Below are 25,431 nucleotides of genomic sequence, written 5' to 3' on the forward strand. Positions count from 1 at the left end.
GAAAATGAAGACAACTTACATAATATATAATCATTTCCAGAGATATAAAAGTGTGATGAACAATAATAAGAGCAGGAAAAAATAAAATGCAAATATCTATACCATCCTGAAGTGAAAAGGGGTGGGTAAGGAGTGGTTGCGTGTTTTTATAATTATTATCGCAGAAACTGAAAAGAAAAGAAAAGAAAAGAAAGAATGAATTACAGAAAAGAAAAAGAATGACAGCACGGGTGAAAGACAAAGCAACACCACCACTACTGCTGCCCCCACACACACAGCACAGCGGCTGGCGCCCCACTCCACAGCCCACGCAGGGACACTCGCTCCGGCCGGCCCGGGGCTGCTGTCCTCCCCTCCTGTCGGAAGGACGTCCAATTACCCGACAGCACACCGGCTGACCCCCCCGTGGGTACGACACTGTGACATTTCCACAGCAGTGGTGCCAGAGAGCTGAATGCCACCCCTCCCTCCCTGCGTAATAAGGCTACTCATCCCAGTCACACTGAATGGTCCCCCCCACCCCCCTGTAGGCTTTCTCCATTTTGTTTTGGCGTCTGTTACTGCAGATGAAATTTCTGTATCTCCCGAAAAATGTCACCTAAATACGCGAAATCCCCCCCCACTCCTCATCCACCCACCCCCGTGTGAGCGGATCAGAGAGCCCGTGAAATCCGTGTCAGTCACTCGGGCTGGTTTGGGCAGCACTGGCATTGCCCACCCGAGAAAGGCAAACACCCACCAGCCATGGCCAGGGCTTTGTGCAAAACAGAAAGAGGGGGGAAAAAAAATGCAAGCATATGCACACAGCCCCAATTACCTAATTAACAGCTAAACGTGTATCTGGATTGAAAGCCCCGATGTGCATCGTGTGAAATGCATGCGTCTGTGCAAAAAAGCTCATATTTAATGTACATATTTCGGAGCAGACGAGCGTCACAGTCCTGATCTCGCCACTGTGGAGTCGACACGCCCCGGCGACAGCGAGAGTTGGAGCTAAACAGCCTCTCAACCGAGCTTGACACCCGGAGAGCCCGCCTTCGGGACGAGCCCAGGACCCGCCCCCGCCGCCTCGCCCATTGGCTCCGCCGCACCCAAGCCCTCCTCCGGTTGGGGGCCGCCGACGCCCGTCAGCGCCGTTGCCAAGTGTCCGCGTATCGGGTTAGTGTGCGCAGGCTCCGCTGTTGTCCGCACCTCCAGCGCTCACCGGGGCTGCGAGAGGAGACGCGACGCGGGGAGAAAACTACCAGGGACGGACCAGCGCAGGGAAATCTCGGGCCTCCGTCTCGGCGCTAATACCCATCTTTCCCGCTCCGCACGGCCGCCTCCATTGTTTCCACTGGGGAGCGTCGCCCCGAAATGACAAGATGGCTCTGCCGTTTTTAAATAAGTATTATATCACCCAGATCATTTAAGACAAAGGCGATTTTTTTTTCTCCTCCGGCAGATTGAATCCGTCCTCCCTGTCGCCCGGCCGGAGCGGGGGCTGCCGTCGTCGTTTTCGGGCGGTTGCTCTGGATGAGGCGAGCGGGGCATTAGGGGCGCCTCTTCGTTGCTAAGGCGGCCGGGCGGTTTTGATCTTTTGGGGGGCGGCGCGGATGTCGCGACACCGCTGCGCCCCGGGACCGGCGTAACCGAGCGCGGAGGACGGCCACGACGCGGAGCGGAGGGGCGCCCCTTTGCATGCGACACCCAGGGCGGGCAGAGCAGCGACGACACACGGTCCCCGACCAGCCAGCGTCCGGACCTCGCCGAGAGCGGTCAACCGGGCCTCTCCTTCCCCGACTCCCACTCCTCCTCCACGGACACTCTCCCCTCCAGCCCCCTCCCTCTCTCTCGCTCTCTCTCTCTCTCTCCCCCCTCTCTCTCTCTCTCTCTCTCTCTCTCTCTCTCTCTCTCTCTCTCTCCGGCCCGCCTGTGATTGTCAAGCGGGGTGAAGTCGAGTGTCTCTCGGTTACTGGGGACTACGTGAGACCGAGGCCCCCTCCCCCACTCCCATAGCCCCTCTGCACACCCCCCTCTCTGGTTATCTATCTATCCGTCTGTCTGTCTCTACCTTTTCTCTCGGCCGCTCCGTGCAGGCGAGGAGGAGGAGGAGGAGGAGGACGAGGAGGGCTATTCTACGACACAACCCGAAACCCTGGTGTTGTAGCCCCCCGTTGAAATAAAAAAAAAATACAAATAATAAAAAAAAAAAACCCACCCGGGCTGCGAGCGACAGCCGGAGTGATGACTCTGGAGTCCATGATGGCCTGCTGCCTCAGCGAGGAGGCGAAGGAGTCGAAGCGCATCAACGCCGAGATCGACAAGCAGCTGCGGAGGGACAAGAGGGACGCGCGGCGGGAGCTCAAGCTGCTGCTGCTGGGTACGTCCTCATATATACACCTATATATATTTATTTATTTATATATATACAGATATAACGGCGACATTGCAATGCGTGAACGTGCAGGAGAGAGAGAGAGAATCGCCCCCCACCCCAAAATGCACCGATGTGAATTGCATGTGTGTGTTGACAGTGGCGGGGCCAAGGCAGGGCTGCGGCCGGGGCCAGGTCGGCTGTGGCCGGCGGGTCCTGTTGAGACGCGTCCGCCGGCGGTGTGGATGGATGTGCGGACGGGTTTATGCGGGTACGGTGATCCCCCCGATACCGACACGTGTTATGTGATTCATTTGAAGAGACGTTTTTGTCAATTGCACTGTCGGTGTCAGATCAGAAACGTCGAGTTTTTTTTTTTTTAATTTTGTTGTCCCTGTGTTGGGGGGAGTCTAGACATCATTGTGAATCCCAACCCCCACCCCCAAGACCTTTTCTTTCATATGATCATTGAGTGGACGTACTTTCAGAATTGCATTGTCTGACGTAGTGATTTATTACTATATTGCTGTAGTGGCTGTTATTGGTGCAAAGACTGCCGTTATAATACCTGAGCGAGGTGCACTGAGGCTGCTGCCAGTCCTGCACCTCGCAGTGGGATGTGCCAAATGGGCTTTTTCACATGCATCACATGTACTTTATATGTGTGTTTGTATCCCAGTCTGTTATGTGTCACAGGAGTCGGCCATATGAGGTTTATGTAGTACAATAGTGTGAATGGCGTTTTTTATTAACCAGTGGCCAATCTATTTAATGCTTTATGAACTTGTGCTGTATATGGTGGGTTTTGTTTCTCTCTTGTGGTTGGTGGTATCTGTTACATGCAAACTAGTGCATGGTGCAGAGGAGAGACGTGGTATTCCTTATCTGCTCTGAGGTTGCTGTGAATACTATTGTTTTCTCCGCTCTAATAATGTGCGACCTGACTGCCATGCAACTGCCAGGAATGCAAACGAGTGGTTTTGTGGGCTCTGATTGAAAGGGAAGGACAGGGCCGTGGGGGGTGCATGTTTGCGTTCCTTCAGGGGGTATGGAGTGAAAGGATAGTCAAAGTTTAAGTTTGCAGAGCGGGGCAGCCCCGGGCATCGGTGTGGCTGCGATAGTTACTGGTTGGGTGGGAGATGCACAGCAGAAGTGACCCGCAAGTGTCACCGTAGTTGTAAATTGGTCGCCCTGGGGGCCTCAACCTGTGACGGGAGCGGTCTGAGAGAGTGGGCACCATTCGTCCCAAGCAGGAGCGAGGTCCAGGGAGAGGAATTGGGCAGAAGGTCAGGTTTTTTCCTGCTGTTGGGCACACCAGAGTGGCTAGTCACCTGTGCCCGAGTCCTTGGATCAGACGTACCTGGCTCTCCGATTCGTCCCACACACAGGGACCTGCCGTTGCGGAGGGACACCTGACATGCCTCAGATGGCTTCCCAGCAGGAGCCTGCTTTCCATCCCTCAATCCCTCCTTCCTCTGAGAAGCCTGGGAGAGACGGGCAGGCGAGGGAGTGGGAGGGTGTCTGTGTGTGTGTGTGCTGGGGGAGGGGGTGGGGTTGGCAGGCTGGTGTGGATTTTGCATCCGTTTCGCTGCAGGAAACTCCCGTTCGATTAGCCCATTAGGAGGCTGTAATGGCTGTGGGTCCGGCCACAGGGGGGATGTGGACGGTGAGGCGGCAGAGAGCAGCTCCTCACTCTGGGATCCGGTGGTTGATGTAGGGGTTAGTGTGCGGTTTCGCCAGCTCTTGAATGGAGAGAGGGTTTTGATTCACCAAGGATCCACCCGGATTGCACAGGGTAGTGTTGTGATTTGCTGAGAGACACTGGTATATTCCTGGGGGAGGCGGGGCTTATTTCACACAGCAGACGTAGGATGGACTCCAGGTGTGTTGGTTGGCTGTCGGTTGGCACTGCTGGGGTAGGGGGAGCATCTGCAGCCATCCTTAGTGTCTGTGCTGCTCACACACTCTCTCTCTGTGTGTCCCCATCCTCCCCCTCTCTCTCTCTCTCTCTCTCTCTCTCTCTCTCTCTCTCTCTCTCTCTCTCTCTCTCTCTCTCTGTCCCCCTCTCTTGCTCTGTGTCTCTTCTGTGTATAGCGCTGTGCCAAATAAAAAAACGAATTGTGTTTAATAACTCTGTGCTACCGTGTAGTTTATAGTTTACAAAAAACACTCCCACTGGACTGGCAACCACGAGGACGAGCCTCCCAGCAGTGCGGTCACCCACCTGGGACCTGATGACTTGGGAGGATTAAATATTAATAAATAAATAAATGGTCAACAAGATTTCGATACGAAAAGCATTTCACACAGGTTTGAGTGCGCTGCCGACTCCACAGTCTGTCTGCGTCTGCCCTTCACACTCGCCCGTCCTCCGAGCCACGTCGGGCTGTGCCCTGGGCGTTTGGGCGCAGGTTTGTAGCACAGCGTACGTTTGTTACTGATGTCGGCTTGCCCGCTTTTTTTTTTACGGTTGCAATCGTCCGGTGACACTATCAAAATGCAACGTCTGTGTCGCACGTCGGCGGTGCCCGACTGAGCGCGTGGTGTACGTGCATGTGCCTGCGTCTGCCGTGCAGCATCAGTCTGTGAGAGACAGAGACCAGCCTTCACTGCCTGGTCTGGTCCTGCTGGGAGTTGCCGGCCTGTTCTGTCCCTTCAAAGCCGCGTGTCAGGGGCCTGGTGGCTCTCGGCCCACGCCTGGGAGCCTCAGCCAGTGAAAGTTGTTCTCGTGAACCTGTATCACTGGCTCTTAGGCCGGATTAGCAAGGCTCTTAATGAGCTATAGTAACTTTATCCTGTGCTTAAGGGCTGCGCTGCGACAGCCACTGCAGGGCGACCGCTTATCGTGTTTCCGGGACCGAACCCGTGTTGCATGGGGTAGGGAGTTGAGGCGAGTGCTGATATTCATATCCTGGGGCTCAGGAGCCCAGATCTCATTACTGCACTTCTGTTTCATTCTTCACTATGATTGTTGTTGTTGTTGTTGTTGTTGTTGTTGTTATCTGCGTCACTAATGTTAGTATCTGCTTGGATCTAATGGAGCTGGTGAGACAACGTCCGTTCTGACTGTTCTGAAACTTAGATTAAAATCCCTCTCCGTGTTCTTGTCGCTCCCCCGAATAAAATCTGAAGCCTATTCGAAAGATTTGGCAAAGATTTAGCTCCTGGTCTGGCTGGCCCCTGCAGTGATCTGCTAACCGGGCGAGGCGGGGCAGGGCTGGCATCGGAGCAGATGCTTGGGCAGGAGTTTGAGTCTGAGTTTGCGGTTAGAAATCTAGAAGAAGCAGGAAAATTGCGTCCTGCTGCTCAACACCCAATATATGCATAAATTAACAGATGTAGGACAAATTCAATAAATAAATAAATAAACTCAAGGGCACTCCCTTATTCTCTGACCCAGTTTGCAATCCGTGGCGACAGTCCTCTCCCTCACATATAACAATCGAGCAGTTTGTGCAGATTGTAACAGTCTTCTCTAAATCTGTAAAGTTATTTGACACACAATGATTTGAGGCTTTCAAATTAATGTATTATTTTTATTATTTGCTAGTTAATGCTAATAAATAACAATCCTCTCAGCTAGGCCCCAGTCCTGTTCACACCTCTTAATTATTGCCCCTCCCATTTCTGCTTTTGCGATTTCAAAATCGGTCTGTAGCGGCCTCTCCCTGCTGCCAGTCCGTCGGGCCACGCAGGACTGCAGGAGCAGAGAGGTGCCTGGCGGACCTTGTGTAACTGGTTGCTGTGCTTGTCATGCCGGGCTGCCAGCTTGGCAGGGTTTGCTGCCAAGGCCCCTCAGCTCTCTACTCGCCTCGCTGCCTTCCTCTGTGCTACATCTCGTGGCACCAGGCAGCAGTTCTGCCCCCCTTGCCCAGGGCAGGGGTCAGGAAGGCAGCAGACCAGGCCCATATTGGGTAATGTAACATCTGAGCTCACCGGTGCTTGCAGTTGACTGTACTTGGTCAAAACACAGCCCGGCGTGTTGGCTAAATTTTGTGCAGTGTGGCCTGTGGGGTCCCGTGGGGGAAGAGCAAAAGAGCCCAGAGGGAGGTTTGCTCTGAACAGAACGAGTCCAAAGCACAGTGCCCCCCATGGCACCTCCCTCCTCAGCTTAGAAAATCACAAATGCATTTATTTAATGGTTCATTGGGTGAAGCATGTTTTTGTTTGCTTTTTAAATGAGCTTAAATGGTCCAGACACAAAAGAGTATCTAATCAGATTGTTGGTCAGCATAAAACCTCCCAGATGTATCTCAAGTGAGTTGTGAAGAGGGGATTTTGCCCATTGTGGTGGAGTTTTTGTTTCAGAGTCTAGTTGAACCATAGCTCCAATATTGCCCGGCTGCTGTGCTGTGCTATAACCTCTGTGTTATAACAGGACTGTGTAGATTAACCGTTACTCTGTGAAGGTGTGCTCTTGTGTGTGTGTGTGTGTGTGTGTGTGTGTGTGTGTGTGTGTGAGAGACAGTGTTTGTAAAAGGGCTGTAGATTTGCCTTTGGAGAGAAATGTCTGCTCAATGACCTAATTATAATAAATAATAATTTTAACATATAACGTAAAAAGGATTGGATAAAGGTAAAATACCAGTAGCACCTGCATTTATATATTGATGTATTGATGATGTAGCTATTTATTACGATCCCTGTGGTGATGAAAGCAGCTGACTTGCTGCTGTTCTCATGGTTTTCAGTTTTGTTTTTGTAGGTTTATTTGTAAACTGCATTCACACACCTGCTGTACCTGCAGGTCGTGTTCTGCGTGTGAGTGCTGTCAGTGTGTTTTTGCAGTACCGTTGCTTCCAAATAAACCTGCTCTTTGAAACGTGTCTGCAGGCCTAACGCTACTCAGAGTTTCAAGTCCTGTTTTTTCTCCACTTTGCTCGCAGACTCGATTCATCTTCAGAGGGAAGGGCTGTGTGTCCAGGGCTCGGGAGAGGCAGAGACGTGGTTTTTGTCTTGGTTGTTGTGGTTGTGGGGCGCTGGTTGCGCACCAGGCCTGGCAGCCGATCTGAGTGCGGGCTGTAGTCTGGGCTGTAAGTCTCCAGTGATTAAATGGTTATAAAACAGCATTGGACACAGCAGCTGCGTAATGTTTTACATTCGGGCCCGTCTGCCTGCGCTGCCTCACGCCCTTTCACTTTCACTTTGCCAGCGTGGATGTTGTCTGTGTGCGCACCCTGTGCCTCTGCCAAGGTGGCCTTCAGGAGGTTTTTATTGTTTTCTGTAAGTGTGCAACCCCTCAGCACCCACCCACCCACCCACCCACCCACCCACCATGGCACAATGCTGGTCTATGCTGTGGTGTCTCTTTCTCAGGGTCTCTCCCTTTCTCTGGGTCCCTACTTTGTAGCGCCCTGCCTGAGTTTCAGTTTCTGCTGTGTTCTCTCAGTCCCATGCTGGCGCTGTGCACCTGGGGGGAAATAAAACCCGGTTAGTGAATTAAATGATTGCAAACTCACTCAAGTGATCCAGATCTCACAGGGGCCAGCCGACAGGAACCCCTTCCCCACCTTGCATATCTATTATACATGTTTTATAACACGCACACACGTTTTGCTTTATTTTCACCCAAAGCCCATTGATGGCGCGGCTCAGAGCGGAGCTGCTGCTTGTGTTAGCTGCGGGATCTTAAAACACCTTCTTATAAGGGCAGGGGACGCAGACCGCTGGGCCACCGGGCCACTCAGACTGCCTTTCGGCGCTGCTCAAGCTAGAAATTCCTACTGTAATTTTTCATTCCCCCCCACTTCACCTTCCTTCCCTTGCTGTCAGTCAGGCCACATCTCGAACGTGGGTTCACCTGGGCAGACCCGGGGGAGTCGGTGAGGTCGGGGGGGAGGGCGTGACGAGGGGCGGAGGTGAAGCGGTGCGGCCCGCACGCTCCAGTGTCTTTGTTTCTGTGCGCTCTCTCGGTCTTCCTTTTCATCTCCTATTCTTTTGTTCTTTTCATCTCATATATATATATCTTTTCATCTTTTCCTTTTTTCTCTCTCTCTCTCTCTCTCTCTCTCTTCATTCACTCTGCCCCCCCCCGGTGGAGATTTGCCCTTGGTGGTGCTCTTGCCTGTGTCTGTGGTGGCCCAGAGACCTGCAGTGCCACTCCGCTCGGCTCCAGGACCGCTGTATTAATAGCTACAGGTGGTCAGAGCTGGCCCCTGGGAGAGACGGGGAGACCCACACCTTAACACACACTCTCACAGAAACGCACGGTCCTACAATCACACACGCACACTCTCTCACACACATTTACTCCCATACATGCCCACGCTCTCACAGTCGCGCACTCTCGCCAACAGTAACGCTCACATTCACATGTCCACTCATGTCCCCGTGTTTCCTGCTTTTTGCTCTCTTTCCGCTGCCAATTAATTAGAAATTAGATTTAATTAGACCATATATAATTATTACTATTATGTTTATCATCATTACTCATTCTCCCTTTGCCCAGAGAGACTGGTACGACACCAATCCTGTGGCGTGATGCAGGGCAGGCGAGTGGTGCCGGGGTAGATCCGGGGCAGGCGGGTGGTCTGGGGGGATGCAGGGTCGGTAATTGTGTGTGCCAAGCGTGCGGGTATTTTCTTTTTTTTTCAATTCTTGTTTTTTGAGTTCTGTTTTTAACACAGGGTCCTTTGTGGTTTGACAATATCTCACACGCATAAAGGAAGAACAAAATACATTAATAAATTATACAAAATGTAATCATGTAAAACTGAAGCGCTCAGTGCAGCCTTCGTGTTTGTGAGCGGAACCCAAATGCTGAGCAGACGCTGTGCTTCTCCAAGCGGCTTCCTGTCCCCGGCGGCCCAGGCGTAGGTAACGAGCAATTAAACAATAAAGGCCAGGGTTTATGGCTTCCCTGGTGCTGCGGCTGAGCGCAAATTGCCCGTGATTGGTTTGCGACACGCCCAGAGCCGAGGGGGAGCTCTGTCATCGCTGCAGCCCGGGCCCTGTGCAGCCAGCGCAGGAAGTCCGCAGTCCCGAACTATGGACCTGACCTGCCTCCTTTTACGAGGGACGGCTGTTTGAGCTGCTTGTTGCCCTCGTGTTATTTTCAGTCATTTTATTCTCTACACTGTAACTGGTGCTTGTTGCAAGGGCAGATTATTTTATAGAACATGGAACATTTATTTAATCTTTTTTGTTTTACCTTTAGCACAGCCTTTGTCCACCATGTAAAGCTCACTGTGTGTAGCATGTGACATGAGAAGTCCTCTGTCTGTTGTCATACCTTTTTTTTTTTTTTTGGTTTGGTTGGTGTGTTTGGTTGTGTCCTGGTGACTTTTGGGGGGGTTGTGAGGTTGGGGATCTTGTATGAGGCATTTGAGATGCAGTACTCTGTAGGTTAACAGTCTGGTGGGTGGACAGTGCCCGCTTGGAATGCATGATCTGTGCTGAACCGGTTGGACTTTGACTGGACTTGCACCTTATTATCTTGATACCAAATCACTGCTGTTGTTACTGTTACTGCTGGTGAAGGCTGTGGCTGTGGTGGTGGCCTGTGTGTGCGCAGTGATTTTATATAGCGCACTTCAAAGCAGACATCTCAAAGTGCTTTACAACAAACACATCAACACAATCAAGCCCCCTTCACCACTTTGCCACTTTCTTGAATGACACTGGCTTTACTTTATTATAATGTGTTTTTTTTGGTCAGTACTAGTTTGGGCTCGATGGAGGGACAGTTGAAAGTGAAAGGAAGGCGAGAGTGGTGCGATCACTCCCAACCGCCCGCGGTTTCAACTCAACTGTTTATATCGAGGAGATTTGCATGATCTTTTACCACAGTGCAAATGTTCTGTGCCTCAGAATTTCCCTGCGGCCTTCCCTCCAGACCTCAGCAGCAGGCATAGTGCCACAGGGTCGGAGGGGGGGGGCTCGAAAGCAAAGTGAAGGTGCTTTGTGTTATATCAGCCCTGCCTGCTTGCCAGTCAGTCAGCAGATACATAGAGTGTGCAGTCATCACCTGGCTCCCCTCTTCCACTGCCTTGACTATTTGATTTATGTGAATAATATTTCACTTCGTAAATCAGTGTGTAGCACCAGTTCTGGTCCTGCTCTGAGCAGGGAGCTGGACCTGCGTAGAGGTAGAGGGACAGCTGAGCTAGTGGCTTTGGAGTGACCACTGAGACACTTTCTATATAAAAACGCACACTGACACAGACGGCACTGATATGTGGAGTTCTGGGTTTTCAGGACGGTCTCTAAGGCAACGTGGATGTAGAAATCCCTACCTCCCACACAGTGTTGTGTGTGTCTGGGAGCCCTGTGCTGGGCTGAGACCCCGTGCCGCTCCGTCACACTCCAGACCCCGGGGAGCGCGGAGCTTCAGCCTGACAGCGTGGGGGGGGGAGTGTGGGGGAGGACAGGCTGGTGTGAGGATGAGAAGGCAGGAGTGTTTTTACATCTGAAGGGGGGATGGGTGGGCACGATTTCTGCTGCTGCAGTGTGGCCTGTGTGGAGGCTCGCTGGGCTGCTGAACGAGCTGGCGGTTCTGTGCAATTATACTGCAGTTGTTTATTCATTAACAGAGACGGTGTTGCCTTGGTAAGAGTGGGGAAGCTGGCATGGACTGAAACAAATACAATAATAACTGTAATGTCTAATAAACTCTGTTGCCCCTCTCCCCAGTGCCCGTGTGCTCCCCCACATATGTGATTGCTTCACAGGGTAAAACTGCTCTGTCTTTTGTTCCTGTGCTTAGTTTAGTGTTCTCCTGAGCTTGAGGAGTTGCACCTCCCACCAAGCCTGGCCGGTGTGTTGGGGCCTGTGACTGTGTCCGGCCCGTCTCCCCTCAAGGGCCGGGGGGGTAGATGGTCACTCAGTAGTAGCCTGCACCTCCTTTCAGAAGCCATTTAATACTGCTTTGATTTGAAACTGGTTCCTGCAAGGCACTCTCTTTGCGTTGACCTAGTTTTCTCGGTGAGTGTAAATAATCTGTCTGTGGAGTTCAGACGAGGTTCTATGTGTGCTGGGCCCAGTCTGCAGTGCTGTCGACTACATTGGCCACAAAATACAGTCAGACCCAACATATAGTGCACCTTGGCCTTTACAGGTGCACTCAGACCTCTGTACACCCGTGTGATACTGGTGCCGCTGATATTGTACAGGTACACACGTGCTGAACCCTGCTCTGAACTGTGCCTGCGACTGTACTGGGAACAGCCTGGCGTGCAGACCTGCTTGGTGTGGTGCTGGGTGCTGTCGGGCACTGTGGACACGGTCTGTGCCGTCCTGGACTCCAGTTCCTTGTGTGTGCAGTTGGCTGCCATGCCTTTTCCTCGGCTGTGTTCCCTCTGTGGGGGAGCTCGGCTCAGGCCAGCTCTGTCTGGTGCAGAGGGTGGGCTGAAGTGTGCACACGGGGGCAGCGCCGGGCTGTCTTCTGTAGAGCGGCCTGCCCCTGCACCGGCTGCACACTGCGGCATGCCGCGCTGCTCTAGCAGCTGCTTTCAGTATTAATTGTACTCGTTAAATGAAAAAAAACATAGCGGGATAGAGACGCTCCTGTTATTTAACGCATGTTCGGCAAGGGACATCCCAGAGCAATCTGAATGGATGCGTTTCTGCACACGAGGAGAGAGGCAGCACCCTGGAGCTTCCAGTTAATAAACGTGCCGTTTCTAAATTGGGCTTTTTGAACAGAAATGTCTTTTAAAAGACCAAAAAACTATAATATTGTAATTGGTGCTCTTGACCCCATGGCCCTGGGGCTCGCTGAGGGGCTGGGCTGGCTCGGTCAGAGGTGCTGGACAGCAGCTGGAGAAAGAGTGATAGTTAAACTACAGGCTGTGAGTGTTTTCTCTTCTACAGCAAACAACCACTCAATCTCTTTGTTACATTTGCTTTCCAACTTGATTCCATTGTTGAATCCGTTTGCACCGAGAGGATCCAAAAACGGACAGACCTTTGCTTTCGCAGGGATTTCGATGCTTTAGCTTCCTGCTCACTAATTTCCAGTATTTCTCTCAGCTCAGAACATAATTTCGGTTCTTTGTCTTCCCCGTGCTCTTCTCCTGGGCTGCCAAATGCCTAGATCTCCTACAGACGGCCATACAGTGGGAGATCTGTTGTCTGTGCAGCAGGTACCCGAGAGATCCCCTTCCTTTTAGCGTTTTGTTTTTCTCTTGTGTGTGTGTGTGTGTGTGTGTGTGTGTGTGTGATAGATCTATATGATTATATCACAGATAAAGCACGTGGGTTTTTGTGGGAGCATCAGAGGCATGTGTGCGAACCGCCGTGGTTTCCGCAGATGGTCGCTGTGGTTAGCTGGGCCTGCTGTGCCGAGGAACGCACTTATTTCCGCGTCCGGTGCAGCTCCTGGGACGTTTGCAGGAGCCCGTATCTCTGTCAGTCTGCAACGTCGCCGCTATGAAAGCCCTCTCTCTGCCCGAAACTGGGCTGTGGCAGCGAGTGATATCCATGCGGTGAGAGCAGGGGAAGTTGAAATGGAGGCCAGTGGGAACGAGCGCGGGCTAACGAGAGTGTCCTACCGCATCGCTCGGCCTGGGACACTGCTGCTCTGTTGGTATAGCATGTCTACGTGGGGAATTGTTCATTCAGGGCAGTTTACTGGGATTACAGTGGGGGGTGAACCCTGTGCCAGTGTGGGACCCTGTGTATTAACCCATCTCTTCCTCCCTCCCAGGCACGGGCGAGAGTGGGAAGAGCACCTTCATCAAGCAGATGCGCATCATCCACGGAGCCGGCTACACGGACGAGGACAAGCGCGGCTTCACCAAGCTGGTGTACCAGAACATCTTCACCGCCATGCAGTCCATGATCCGTGCCATGGAAACCCTGAAGATCCAGTACAAGTACGAGCAGAACAAGGTGAGCCTGGGATGCAGCCTGCCTTCTGTACTGGGGTGGGGGTCTCTTTGTCTCTGTCTCTGTCTCTGTCTCCGTCTGACTCTCAGTCTGTCTGTCCCTGGCAGTCCAACGCTCTGCTGGTGCGCGAGGTGGACGTGGAGAAGGTGTGCAGTTTTGAGCAGCCCTACATCAACGCAATAAAGATGCTGTGGACGGACCCGGGCATCCAGGAGTGCTATGACCGCCGGAGGGAGTACCAGCTGTCCGACTCCACCAAATAGTGAGTTCCTCAGCACTACCTGGGGGAAGGTGGGGGGCAGGCAGGGAAGGGTCCTCTGTACCAGGTCTCTCAAATCCAGCACCTGGAAGGGCCACAGTGTCCTCTGGTTTTTATTTCAGCTTGAGCACTCTCTCTCCCCCTCCCTCTCTGTCCGTGTCCCCCCCTCCCTCTCTCTCTCTCTCTGTGTCCCCCCCTCCCTCTCTCTCTCTCTGTGTCCCCCCCTCCCTCTCTCTCTCTCTGTGTCCCCCCTCCCTCTCTCTCTCTCTGTGTCCCCCCTCCCTCTCTCTCTCTCTCTCTCTCTCTCTCTCTCTCTCTCTCTCTCTCTCTCTGTCCGTGTCCCCCTCTCTCTCTCTCTCTCTCTCTGTCCGTGTCTCTGCGTCTCTCTCTGCGTCTTTCGCTCTGTCTGCTGAATAATCAATCAATTAATTGCAGACATAAAAACGACCTTAAGGAAACATTTATGCAGTTTCTCAATAAGAGAGCTTTGAACTGAGCTGTGGAGCTGTCGTCCAGTTAGCAGGGCTGTGCAGAGGAAAACACAGGACGCCTAAGAGTCTCTCCTGTGAACGAATGTCCCTCCAGTCCAAAGTCTCGAGCTGCGACCGCCAAGTGGGGCCGTGTCTCGGGCTGCAGGAGACCGTTTTATGATTGAGCCTTCAGAGATCAGCCCTTCTAGTTTCTTCTGGTTTCTTCCCATTGCCCCCCCACTGTTCATTCCTACTCCTTAAAATCACTAATACTATGTGGACTTTTTTTTTTTTTTAGTTATCCATATTTCCATCACCACCCAAGCATATCTGTCCATATATACGTGTGTAATTATTTGTAAGCCACACCTTTAAAATCGACTGACTAAAGCAGGAAAATATTTTACGAGGGCAGACGTCTCGAGTGTTCGTGTGATCAGGCCGGTCCAAGTGAAATGAGAGCCGGGGCGGAAGTCCACAGTTACCTGCTGATGGCTTCTGGTCGATCTGGGGACTTCCCACCCCGCCTATAGGAGTACTGAGAGCCAAGAAGCAAATGTGAAATGGGGAAATAAGTCAAAGTTCATTTTTAATCTGTCCCAGGGTACCAATAAACTTTCCTCACGTTGCTGGGAAATGCTAATTGGCTATTCGGCCCTGTTTGATTGGACGTTATCAGCTGGACAGAGTGTGTGTCTCTTTTTGTAATGATGGCTGTTGTTCACTTTGACACGGGGCAGTGCGGGTGCGCAGGACGGTACTGAAGTCCCCCGAAGAGAGCGGAAACTCCGCTGAAGTCTAGGGCGGGGGAACAACAGAGCAGCTGATTACAACTAATAATACAAATAATTGTATATAGCGAGTTTCAAAGCATTCGTCTCAAAGTGCTTTACAACAACAAGAAAACACAGCTGTCCTCAAGCTTTTTGTTTCTAATCCTCAAAATCGGCTGTATCTTTTTATCTCAGCTGTTGATGAGTTCATAAGGAGGAGCTACAAAAGACTTGTATTTGAGTTGTCATCCAGGTCAATGTGCTGTTCTTGCCGTTCGTAAAACATACATAAATATTATCCTGCTTTTTGTCAGAAGGATCAAATAATGACCGGCAATTGACGGAAGCAGGAGGCTGAAGTCATCAGACTACAGTACAGTGTCCGTGTCATCTGTGTGTGACGCCCGGGTGTTTATTATCTTTTTTTTGTTATGTTTATTTTTTTTTCTTCCCATTTCACAGTTACCTTAGTGATTTAGAACGCATAGCCGTGCCGCATTATGTGCCCACCCTGCAGGACGTGTTGCGGGTTCGAGTGCCCACTACTGGCATCATTGAGTACCCCTTTGATCTGGAGAATATTATCTTCAGGTACTGGTGCAGAGTTCCACTTCTGTCGCCACGGCCGCCACTGCCGCACAGCTGGCCCAGCTAGCAGCCTCTCTCTGCGCCTCGGGTGGGGCTCGGCGGCGGTCCGGGCATTCCCCCCCCCCCCACACACGCGTGCGCGCACACCACCTCCAATCTGAACCTCACAATGGCCACATAAGCGTGGCAGAAGATGGGAGAAATGGAGGGGAGAAAAAAAATGGGGGGGAAGCGAGGAGGAATAACCAGAGCCCCCACCAGAGGCGGAGAGACGCTGTCTGGGCCTGAATGCCAGCCTTCTGTGAGGTGTGGGGGTGTCAGGGGTGGTCAGCAAGGGAGAGAGGCCACCCCCACATCTCGCAGAACAATAGTACGGCCCCACCCGAGGGGACTCTCTCACAGGTTCTCCTGGGAGGACCGGTCAACCTGCTGAGAGGGGTGTGCTAACTGCCTGTCTTGCTTCACTTTTTATTTTATGTGTCTGTTTGTTTTGTTCCTGTGTTTCTCCCTTGTCTGTAGCTATCTAAGCGATCTGGATCGCATTGCGGACCCTTCCTATCTGCCCACTCAACAGGATGTGCTTAGAGTTCGAATTCCCACCACGGGCATCATTGAGTACCCTTTCGACCTGCAGAGCATCATTTTCAGGTAGCAGAAGCCGACGGCAACAGCTGCAGATTCCAGCGCTAGTTTTGACTTAATTTGTTCCATATATCAATAAGTCTGTGTGTGTGTATATGTGTGTACATGCATCTATTGTGTACACCTATATATATCTGATGGTTGACTATTTGAAGTATTGCTGTGGCAGCAGGGAGCGGCTGCCGTACGTCTCGGGTGTCTGATTGCGGTTTTTTTTGTTTTGTGTGACAAAATCCCATGTTTTTCCCCAAATCCCAGATGTGTCGGACATTTTATTATTCCCTGAAACCAAACCGGCGCCTTCCAGTCTCCAGCACCAGGTGTCAGGTCCAGCCCTGTGTCTTTTTCGTGCTAAGGGTTCGGGGGTCAGTGTGCTTGGAACAGAAATCGCTGGTAAATGAGTTTAGGAACGCAGGTGTGAGGCGTGGGAGGGTGCAGGTGTCATCTCCTCTGCTCTACTGCACAGTCTGCCAGTGTGGCCCTCGTCTCCGAGAGCCCAGGGATGCGGTGACCCGTTTTGATGGGCGCTCATGCGTGTGGGATTCCCGTTTGTGTATTTAGTTATTTCTGGAGATTTTGTTATTTTGGGGGGACCAGAGTCAGTGCGTCCTGTTGGGAAGGCATTCAACTGGCTCTGGCTGGTGACCTTTTGTGACCCCCTGACACAAGCCACTGAGAACAGGGCAGAGGTCACCGAAGGGTGGGGAGAGAGAGGGAGGGAGAGTATGAGCAAGAAGGAAGGCATTTTCATTCATTTACGGTCTTATGATAATGGAGGGATGCCCACGAACAGGCCCAGCTCATCCCTCCCGCTATTATAGATAGACACTGTTTATCTTTCTTATTATACTCTTGTTCTCGGCAGCGAAGTTGAAAGGATTTGCTTTCCGATGTCCTACATCCAGAGCTCTCCTCTCCTCTCCGCTCCGTCTAAGTAGGTCAAGCGGCGCGCACAGGAAACAGGGTCGTCTGATGTGAAGGATCTTTATTTTCGGCAGCTTGCTCCTACAGGCCCCATTTATCAAAGCTGTGCTGAGCTGAGGGAGCAGAGCTGCCTTCCAGAAATAATCTGTTACTGTGCGGACAGGCTGTCGTCACTGCAGCTAGCGCACACTCTCACTCACTCACTCACTCTTTCACACATACTCACACGTTCTCTTGTGCACACACTCACATGTTGCACATGTTCACAGGGCCGCGCGCTGAGGCTCTTCTGCTGAGACTGGAAGGGTGACCAGGTTTTCCCTTTGCATCCCCCTGATCTTCGATCTCCGACCTTTTCTGGCCCCTCCACCCCTCCCTATTAACCCCAACCAGTGCTGGACTAGAATATTTTAATTCTGCGCGCACACACACACAGGCCAGCGACTTATGGCACCCCCCGGACTGCACTTGGGCAGTATGGACCGGTCCGAGGCCCAGTGTCTGAGCTCTGGCCCTAAGCTCCTGGATTGTTGTTCAGGCGAGACGAGCCAAGGGTTTTTTTTTTTTTTTTTTGGGAAGTGACCCCTCTGGCTGAAGAGCAGAAGATTGCCACCTGATAGAGGCCCTCCCGGTTACAGTTGGGCCAGCATGGAACTCTCGAACCCTCGGGGAACATGAGGAAACGGCAAAAACAACCACACACACAGCCTGAGCGCGAGGTGCCCCCCCACCCCCAACCCCACCCCTGCCCCGCCCCTCGAGCCCCCTGAGCACTTCCTGACGCCTCCTGCACTGCTGCTCTGCACCTGACCGCTTCGCTTCCTGCTGCGGCACACACTGGGGGTGGGGGGTCCTTTTGAGCTTTCCGTACCTTGGAGGAGGGGGAGTTCTGCGACGGGGCAAGTGTGCAGCACTGATTTGTACCCTTTTGTTTGTTTTGTGTTGTTTTTCACCGTCTTGCACTCTGGGAGGCTTCTTCTCTCCCCCCCTCTGTTCCTTCGTCTTGTTTGTGTGTTTGTTTCTGATACCAGAAGGTAGGTTGTCTGAATCGGTGCCACACGGGTTCTCATCTGCGCTCTCAGGTCCTGCAGTTGCCTCCATCTTCTCTCTTTTTTGACCCAGCTGAACTGAATGTAGCAGCAGTTTCCAACACTAATGATCCTAAGTCCAATTAAGCAATTAAATGTCAATTAACTAATTTAAGGAAGAGCTGGGGGAATTTGAGACGGTGGCACTGCAGGATCAAGGCGAGGAGCCCCTGCTCAATCTGGATTGAGATTTTGGTTTGAGTAGGAAGTGTTGAATCCATCAGTTAACTTCTGCTGTGACTCTAATTTATTGATTTGATTGGATCGATCGATTTTTCATAGTTTCTCCTCCCCCCCTGCAGCCCCTTGGTGTCCCTCTCCTCACAGCAGCCTTTACAGGGAGTCACACACGCACTGATGGATTCAGTTCTTAACGCAGAAGGACCAAGTCTTATTAATAATCATTCCAAATATTATTAGTTAGATTTTTAATCCCTATCCCTGTATCTTTGCTTTGTTTTGTGTTGGCCAAACATTTAACAGATGAGATTAGTTTTGATTTGTTTTATGACGAAAGATTTTGTCCTTCTGGAAGCTGTTCACCAATGTTGTCAGTGTTTATAATTAGTCTGTTTAAGCTAAATAATAGGTGTGTGTGTGTGTGTGTGTGTGTGTGTGTGGGAGGGGGGGTATTAGAATTGTCTAGCTTCACAAACGATCCGTTTCACAACTCTCCTTTTTTCCCCTCTCCCCGTTCTCCCCTGCTCTCTTCATCTCGTCTTACTCCCTCCCTTTCCCCTCCTTTCCGCTCTGTGTTGCAGGATGGTGGACGTGGGGGGGCAGCGATCAGAGCGCAGGAAGTGGATCCACTGCTTCGAGAACGTCACCTCCATCATGTTCCTGGTGGCGCTCAGCGAGTACGACCAGGTGCTGGTGGAGTCCGACAACGAGGTGAGGGCGGGACTTAAAACGCAGGAACTCAAACTCGTCCATTTTATTTATTGATCTGTCTATCTGTGTTGATGACCTGTGGTCCTAGTTAACGGGTAACGCCGACGGACGACAGGAGGAAGGGAAATGTCTGCGTCCTGCTTGAGTTGTGACGAACAAAGTGGTTAAAAGTCTCTCTTCCCCCCCCACTCTCTCCATCTCAGAACCGGATGGAGGAGAGCAAGGCCCTGTTCAGGACGATAATCACATATCCTTGGTTCCAAAACTCCTCCGTCATCCTGTTCCTGAACAAGAAGGACCTGCTGGAGGAGAAGATCCTTTACTCGCACCTGGTCGACTACTTCCCCGAGTTTGACGGTGAGTCGGGCTGGCGGTGTCTCGGCCCCCCCGTTCCCTGCCTCTCTACGCCGTCTCGGCCTTTATTTTCATTCGATTTAGTGAACTGCATGGTTTTCTTTCCAATGACGGTGGTGTGCTCTCTGGTCCCTCTTCCCTGGGCATCTGCTGACACCTAGTGGTGGAACTGTGGGTATGAGAGACTGAGCATCTGGGGGAATAGGATATGTTTGAAAAGAAGTAAAGAAACCAGAAAAGAGCCCAATTGTTTCTTATTTCTGATGTATCGATTATTTTTTGATGGCTGTGACTCACTCTCACCCCGTGTCATGTCCCCGGCGCTGCCAGGCCCTCAGCGAGACGCGCAGGCGGCCCGGGAGTTCATCCTGAAGATGTTCGTGGACCTGAACCCCGACAGCGACAAGATCATCTACTCGCACTTCACCTGCGCCACCGACACGGAGAACATCCGCTTTGTGTTCGCCGCCGTCAAAGACACCATCCTGCAGCTCAACCTGAAGGAGTACAACCTAGTGTGAGCCCAGCGCCCCCCCCCCCCCCCCCCCCGACACACAACACACGCTCACACACACACACATCGTGACACACCGAGATATACCAATTCAGAGACGCGTGCACAGATACATATACACACACTGACGCACGCCCGCTCTGAGATACTCATACACGCACTCTGAGATGCACACACACACACTGAGCCCATGAGACACGCATATACAGACGGCTAAACATAATCTCAGCTGAGTACAACCTGGTGTGTGCCTGACGCAATGGACACACACACACACACACACACACACACTTGCACTCACACTTAAACGTACACTAAAACACAAGCCTAAAGTTAACTTCAGCTGATTACAACTTAGTGTGTGTATGGAATAGCAGGAATGGTGTGCACACCCACTCACACACACATTTACATGCTCTAACTTTCTCTCTCTCACACTCACACACTCACCCACACACACTGGCATTCATTCACACTCACAAGTGAACAGAGAAGGAGAGAAATGGCAAATCAGTCAACTATATATATATTGCTGAGAATATTTTAAACATTTTTAATAATTATTATTGCTACTACTACTACTACTACTACTTCTACTACTACTACTACTATGGAATAAGAAATAATTTAAAGATAAAGAAATGAAAATAATAACAAAGGAAAAAGACTAAAATAATGAATACGCATACAAGTAAATTATTTTTTTCCTTTCTTTTTCCCCCAAAATGTAAACAATCGGTGCCGTTTACAGCTGATGATAATTGTTACAATTGAGATTTGTTTGTTTGTTTGTTCATTTGCTTTATTGTCCCACTTCTGTTGTGATTGTGCCGCGCCACCTGCCCGCAGACCCCCAAGACCCCTGTGGCAAAACCGCATTATTATTATTATTATTATTCATTCATCTTAAGTGTATTATATCCACGCTTCGACTTAGTATTATTTTTTATTTTATTTTTTACATATATATGATAGGTGTGAGTGTGTGTGTGGTTGTGTGCATGTGTGCCAACTCATATTGCATTAACAGCCCTCATCAGTATCTGTAGCATACCTTGCCAAAAGTATTGAGGTATATCTTGTGGCTCGCTCTTCTCTTTAAATTAAATCAGACATGTTTCCCGTTTTGTTTTCTTCCCTCCCCCCACTTTTTATATTTAATTTCAATCTTGAGAATTTGCCAAGTTGGGATACTTGCCCACGCCAGCTCCACAAAGAGCAAAGCACACAAACAAACAAATGGTCATTTTCCATGAAATTCAAAGACACTAAGTTCTGCTTCTCATTCTGTTTTAGTTTTGTCTTTGCCATGATCAGATCGGGGGTGGGGGGTTGGGTAGGGTTGGGTGGGGGGGGAGAGTTGACTGAGCAGGTCTGTGTACAAGGAACCCCCAGTAAATGTTTATAATTGCATATGTATATTAAACTGTGGTACATTCAAACACTTGTTTTGGCAAAAAAAAAAAAAAAATATATATATATGTGTTGGGGGGGGGGGGGGGATAAAATCTTCGCCTCCATCTTTTTCTCCATTTTGATGTGCTGTCCTGCCCCTTCGGGTTGCTCATGCATTACCATAGCACTGAGGCTGCCACAGGCTATCCATTATTGAAGTTTCATACAATTTACTTGCTGTACTTATGTTTGCAGATTACAGTTATAGAGGTAATGAGCGAGGTCATGATATAAATAATAGTGTGCATCTTCTGTTTTTGTGCCGAGTAACTTGTTAAAAAGTTCTTGGGGAATCTGTAATCTAGTGTGTGAGGAGGACGGGCTGTGTGTGTCGATCGTCTGTTTCTTCATTTTTATTTTTATTTTTTTTCCATCGGGTGGCATGGTTTAGGACGATTTAACAGTGATTTTAAAAAGAAACTAAATAAAGAAATAGTTTTATTTATCTTATTTATGGACCAGATTTTATAGATGTCGTTTTGTTTTTTTCTTCCCTTTTTATCGTTTTGTTTCCTTCCTGATGAGTTTTGCGCTCATCTCTCTCCCTGGGGGGACAGTAGGTCTGTTCTGCTGTAAGAAATTCATAAACGCACGCAGGCGCATTGTTTTAGGCACGCAATGAGCTGTCACTCCGGTTCACTCGGTTGCTGCCGTGTTCGACTGAAGTGGCCGTCAAGACACTTTATGCATCACTTGATTCTTCTTTGGTTCGGTTTCTTCAATGATGGAAAAAAAAAATTCTTTATAAAAATTTTTAGGAGCAGTGCTTTATGCAAAAATAGGAAATTCTACAATCTATATTAAGGAGCGATCAGTGGTTGAAAATTGTCTGGTGCGTGCTTTTCTTTATTTTGTTGTACCTCTCGTTGTGGTCCTTTGGCTTGTCCTGGCTTAGTGACACTAGAAGCTGCGGAGCCGTGCTGCGGGGTGGGGGGGGTTTCTGCAGTACGGTCGGGTCAGTTTCACGCATTCTCATCACAAGGGCTAATGAACTCTTAACATTTATTACAGGCTTCTATAGATAGTGTAGTGCGAGAGAGTTTTAATGTGCATTTTTGCAGGGCTGGGAGTGAGGACCGGAGATGGGGTGGGGGGGTTTGCATCAGACGACGCAAAAATGGAGAGCGGGGCGCGGCTCGAGTGCGGGTTCAGCACGGACATGTGTACAGGGGGGCCCCGGCGGCGCAGCACAGAGCCCCTGCTCCAGCACAGCGGGGAGCAGTACCAATACAGCGAACACATGAACACCACCTCTCGCCCTGTGAGTGAACAGAGAGAGAGCGATAGAGAGAGAGCGCATGTTCTTCTGAGCCGAGTCCCCCAGAGCTACCCCCACCGCTAAAAACCCAAACTACAAGCCCCAAACAACGACTATCTGCATGCCGTCGTCTCTGTACCCGCCGGTCACTGTCCTGTCCTGCCCGCACACTACTTGGCCCAGGCTGGGTCAGAGGTAGAGGGGCACCAGGGGCTCTGAGGGGCCGCTGCTGGCGCCAGTCTCATCTTTTGCTGTTCTCGGAGGGAGAGGAGGAACAGGGTGGTGGTGGTGGTGGTGTTTCCCTCTTCTTGTTGAGCCTCTTGAATTAGTGCCAATACCTGATAAGTATTTGAAAAGCCGCAGTATCCTCCCGTCTGGAGACGCTGGGCGGCCGGGGCCCTCTGCACTGTCGCACTGTTGGATCTACTGTATCAGTATGGGGATATTAAGTATTATAGTGATTTGTCACAGCTGGACGGGGTTGGGGGGGTTACTGTAGTGCCACCAGATCATTTAGAGTTCCTGGGAGCTGCCGCCTGTTGCAAAAACAAAGCTGCAAGGATGTTTCTGATCCACGACGGACCGAGAACACGGGTTCGACAGACTAAATTCTGGAGAAATTAAATGTTTTTTGTGGTGTGGGTTGAGCCAGCAGGCGCAGAATCGCTCAACAGCTGCTAATAACTGGCCTGTGACCCTGAGAAGGCAGCTGCCTTCAACTCGTCCTCGCGCTCCGAAACACTCCATGGCATTGGGGGTCTGCGGCCCCCACTGTGTCCACACCTACAGAACCAAACAAAAAATTAGGAAAAGGGTCCATTTTTATTTTTATGGTTTGTTTTCCCCACTCCTCCAACACCTAAATCTAACATCTATGGCTGACACTGCTGGCCATCTTAAAATGAGAACCCAAACGGCGCTGACCCCGCCGTGTCACCTTGTCTCTCCTGCGTGGCAGCGCTGCCGCGGCGCCACGTGCCGATTGGTGGGCCGGAGTCCTTCAGTGCAGACCAGGGTGCTGCTCCAAGTGTTTGTTAATTGAGGAGAAGCGTTTGTAATGATAAAGGCTGCTGCTGTTCGTTAAGGAGTCCCTTGGAGTCTTTGAGTCGTATGGCTGTGTCTGTGCATTGGGTTTCAGGATCTTATTTGTGCTGGTTTGCGGACAGCAGCTCCGTCGGCCCGTCTCTTGGCCGGTGAGGAGCGGTCTGACTTCTCTCTGAGGCGCTGGGGGCATGGGGGGTCAGCGATGAGCGCAGGAGGCGTGAGTGGCAGCGGACTGGGAGGTGTGGTGCCAGCCTCTCCGGCTGCTGCGCTCTGATACAAAGCCGCACCGCACTTACAGATGGTGCAGGTAATGGATATAACCCCACACCTGTGTACGCAGGGTTTGTGCATGTGGCACTGTGATAGCACTGGCGGACAGTGGGGATACATTTGTATTTATTTGTAAACTCGGAGGCATCGGTGGGGTGTGAGTTTTGAGTGTTATCTTCCTCGGCGGAAAGCAAAATATTACAGATAAATTAGATGAGTCAGCGCAGAACCAGTGCCCCCCCCCCCGGCTCCTTGGTGCCCCCCCTGTCCGTGCTCAACCTGCAGGAGAGCACGAGTTAGGTTCACTCATCCGCCGGTCATCCGATCACAGCTGTACATCACAGGTACTGGGCCGGGTGGTGCGATGCTGTGCTGGGCATCCATGACAGTGCAGCGGATGTAGAGTAATTTAAACTTACTTTTTATTTTATTTTTATTTTAATTTATTTTCTTCCTGTTTTTTTTTTTGTTTTTTTTAAATGAATGCCGATACATGACCTAAACACTATTGTTTTTAGAATCTCTTAATATATATTTTTTATTTGTTTATATATATATATATATATATATATATATATATATATATATATATATATATATATATATATATATAATTACACACACATATACATATACAAACACAAGGTGATTAAAAAATTGTGTAGTGATGTACAAATTTCAAGTCATGTATTTTTTGGTTGTTGTTTTCTAAGTATACCAAATGTAAATGATGTACTATAATACGTGTGCCAACCCCCTCCCTGTGGCTCAACCCCTTTCAGGTGCCAACGTTGTGAATCATTAGGCGGACCTCTGTATTTCTGGGTCCAGTTTTTAAAACAAATGAACACTAAATAAAGAAATAAAAAGGACAACTTTATTCTGTATTTAAGATTAAAGAAGAAAACTGCTGTTTTTAAGAGATTGTGTCATTTAATTGCATGTACTGTTTGTGTGGACGGGGGGAGGGAGACGGTGTTACTGCTAAACCCCATCAGAGGGTCTGAATGGTTATTGATTTACAGTATTTTTAGCCACACACATTTTATATATATACATATGCTTCTATATGTGTATATATAATTTTATTTTTATTTTGTATTTGTTTCATTTCAACCACTGTTGCCTGGACCTCATTAAAACATGAAAATGATTTTCATAGCCTTCTCCTAAAAAAGAAGAATAATTAAAAAGATGAAAAATACAAAAATACAAAAAAAAATATATACAAAAAAAAATACAAAAAAAATAAATATCTGTTTTAAATTGGAATAAACTTTGTTCCTATACATGGTGCTTTTTCTGTCTCCTCTTTGGCTTTGTTGAATTTATTTTTTGCTTGTTTGTTGATCTGGTAGCTTTAACCTCCAGCGCTTTTTCGGTTTCCCTGACGGTCTCTACCCGGTCCGAAGACCCTGACTGAAAACTAATACACATTCAAATTAACTCTACAAAGCAGGAGGGTTGTAAGTCCTGGTGTAACCACTAGAGGGAGGGAGAGGTCTACTGATGTTGCCTTTGGGATTTTTTTTTTGTTTTCTTTCAATTTACAGCAAACCTTATTAGAACACTAACAAAAATGTGTTTGTTTTTTTGGTGTGCGCGCGTTTGAATTCCACAGTGTCTGTCTGTGGAAGAGCCCCTTTGGGTCGGGTTTGAGTGTCCACAGACTGTTAATCTTGACTAATTAAGAACAATAATTGGTTCAATCCTGTGCC

The 25,431-nt window shown here is 49.9% G+C and overlaps 1 protein-coding gene across 3 annotated transcripts; it reads left to right on the forward strand.

Annotated features, from left to right (window-relative positions):
- The first annotated feature begins 1,153 nt into the window (after positions 1 to 1,153).
- Positions 1,154 to 24,635, forward strand: LOC136718324 (guanine nucleotide-binding protein subunit alpha-11). 3 transcript variants are annotated; one of them, XM_066696011.1, is made up of 8 exons: positions 1,154 to 2,362; positions 13,002 to 13,186; positions 13,291 to 13,445; positions 15,148 to 15,276; positions 15,793 to 15,921; positions 18,689 to 18,818; positions 19,022 to 19,175; positions 19,503 to 24,635. In XM_066696011.1, the coding sequence occupies exons 1-8, from the start codon at positions 2,227 to 2,229 to the stop codon at positions 19,691 to 19,693; spliced, it is 1,209 nt and encodes a 402-aa protein (XP_066552108.1). In that variant the 5' UTR covers positions 1,154 to 2,226; the 3' UTR covers positions 19,694 to 24,635. The 3 variants fall into 3 exon arrangements, with proteins under 3 accessions (XP_066552108.1, XP_066552110.1, XP_066552109.1); XM_066696013.1 differs by lacking the exon at positions 15,793 to 15,921; XM_066696012.1 differs by lacking the exon at positions 15,148 to 15,276 and having other exon boundaries at positions 1,159 to 2,362.
- The last annotated feature ends 796 nt before the right edge of the window (positions 24,636 to 25,431 follow it).

This window comes from Amia ocellicauda, chromosome 22 (assembly GCF_036373705.1).
Source record: "Amia ocellicauda isolate fAmiCal2 chromosome 22, fAmiCal2.hap1, whole genome shotgun sequence".
In the NCBI taxonomy this organism is placed as follows: domain Eukaryota; kingdom Metazoa; phylum Chordata; class Actinopteri; order Amiiformes; family Amiidae; genus Amia; species Amia ocellicauda.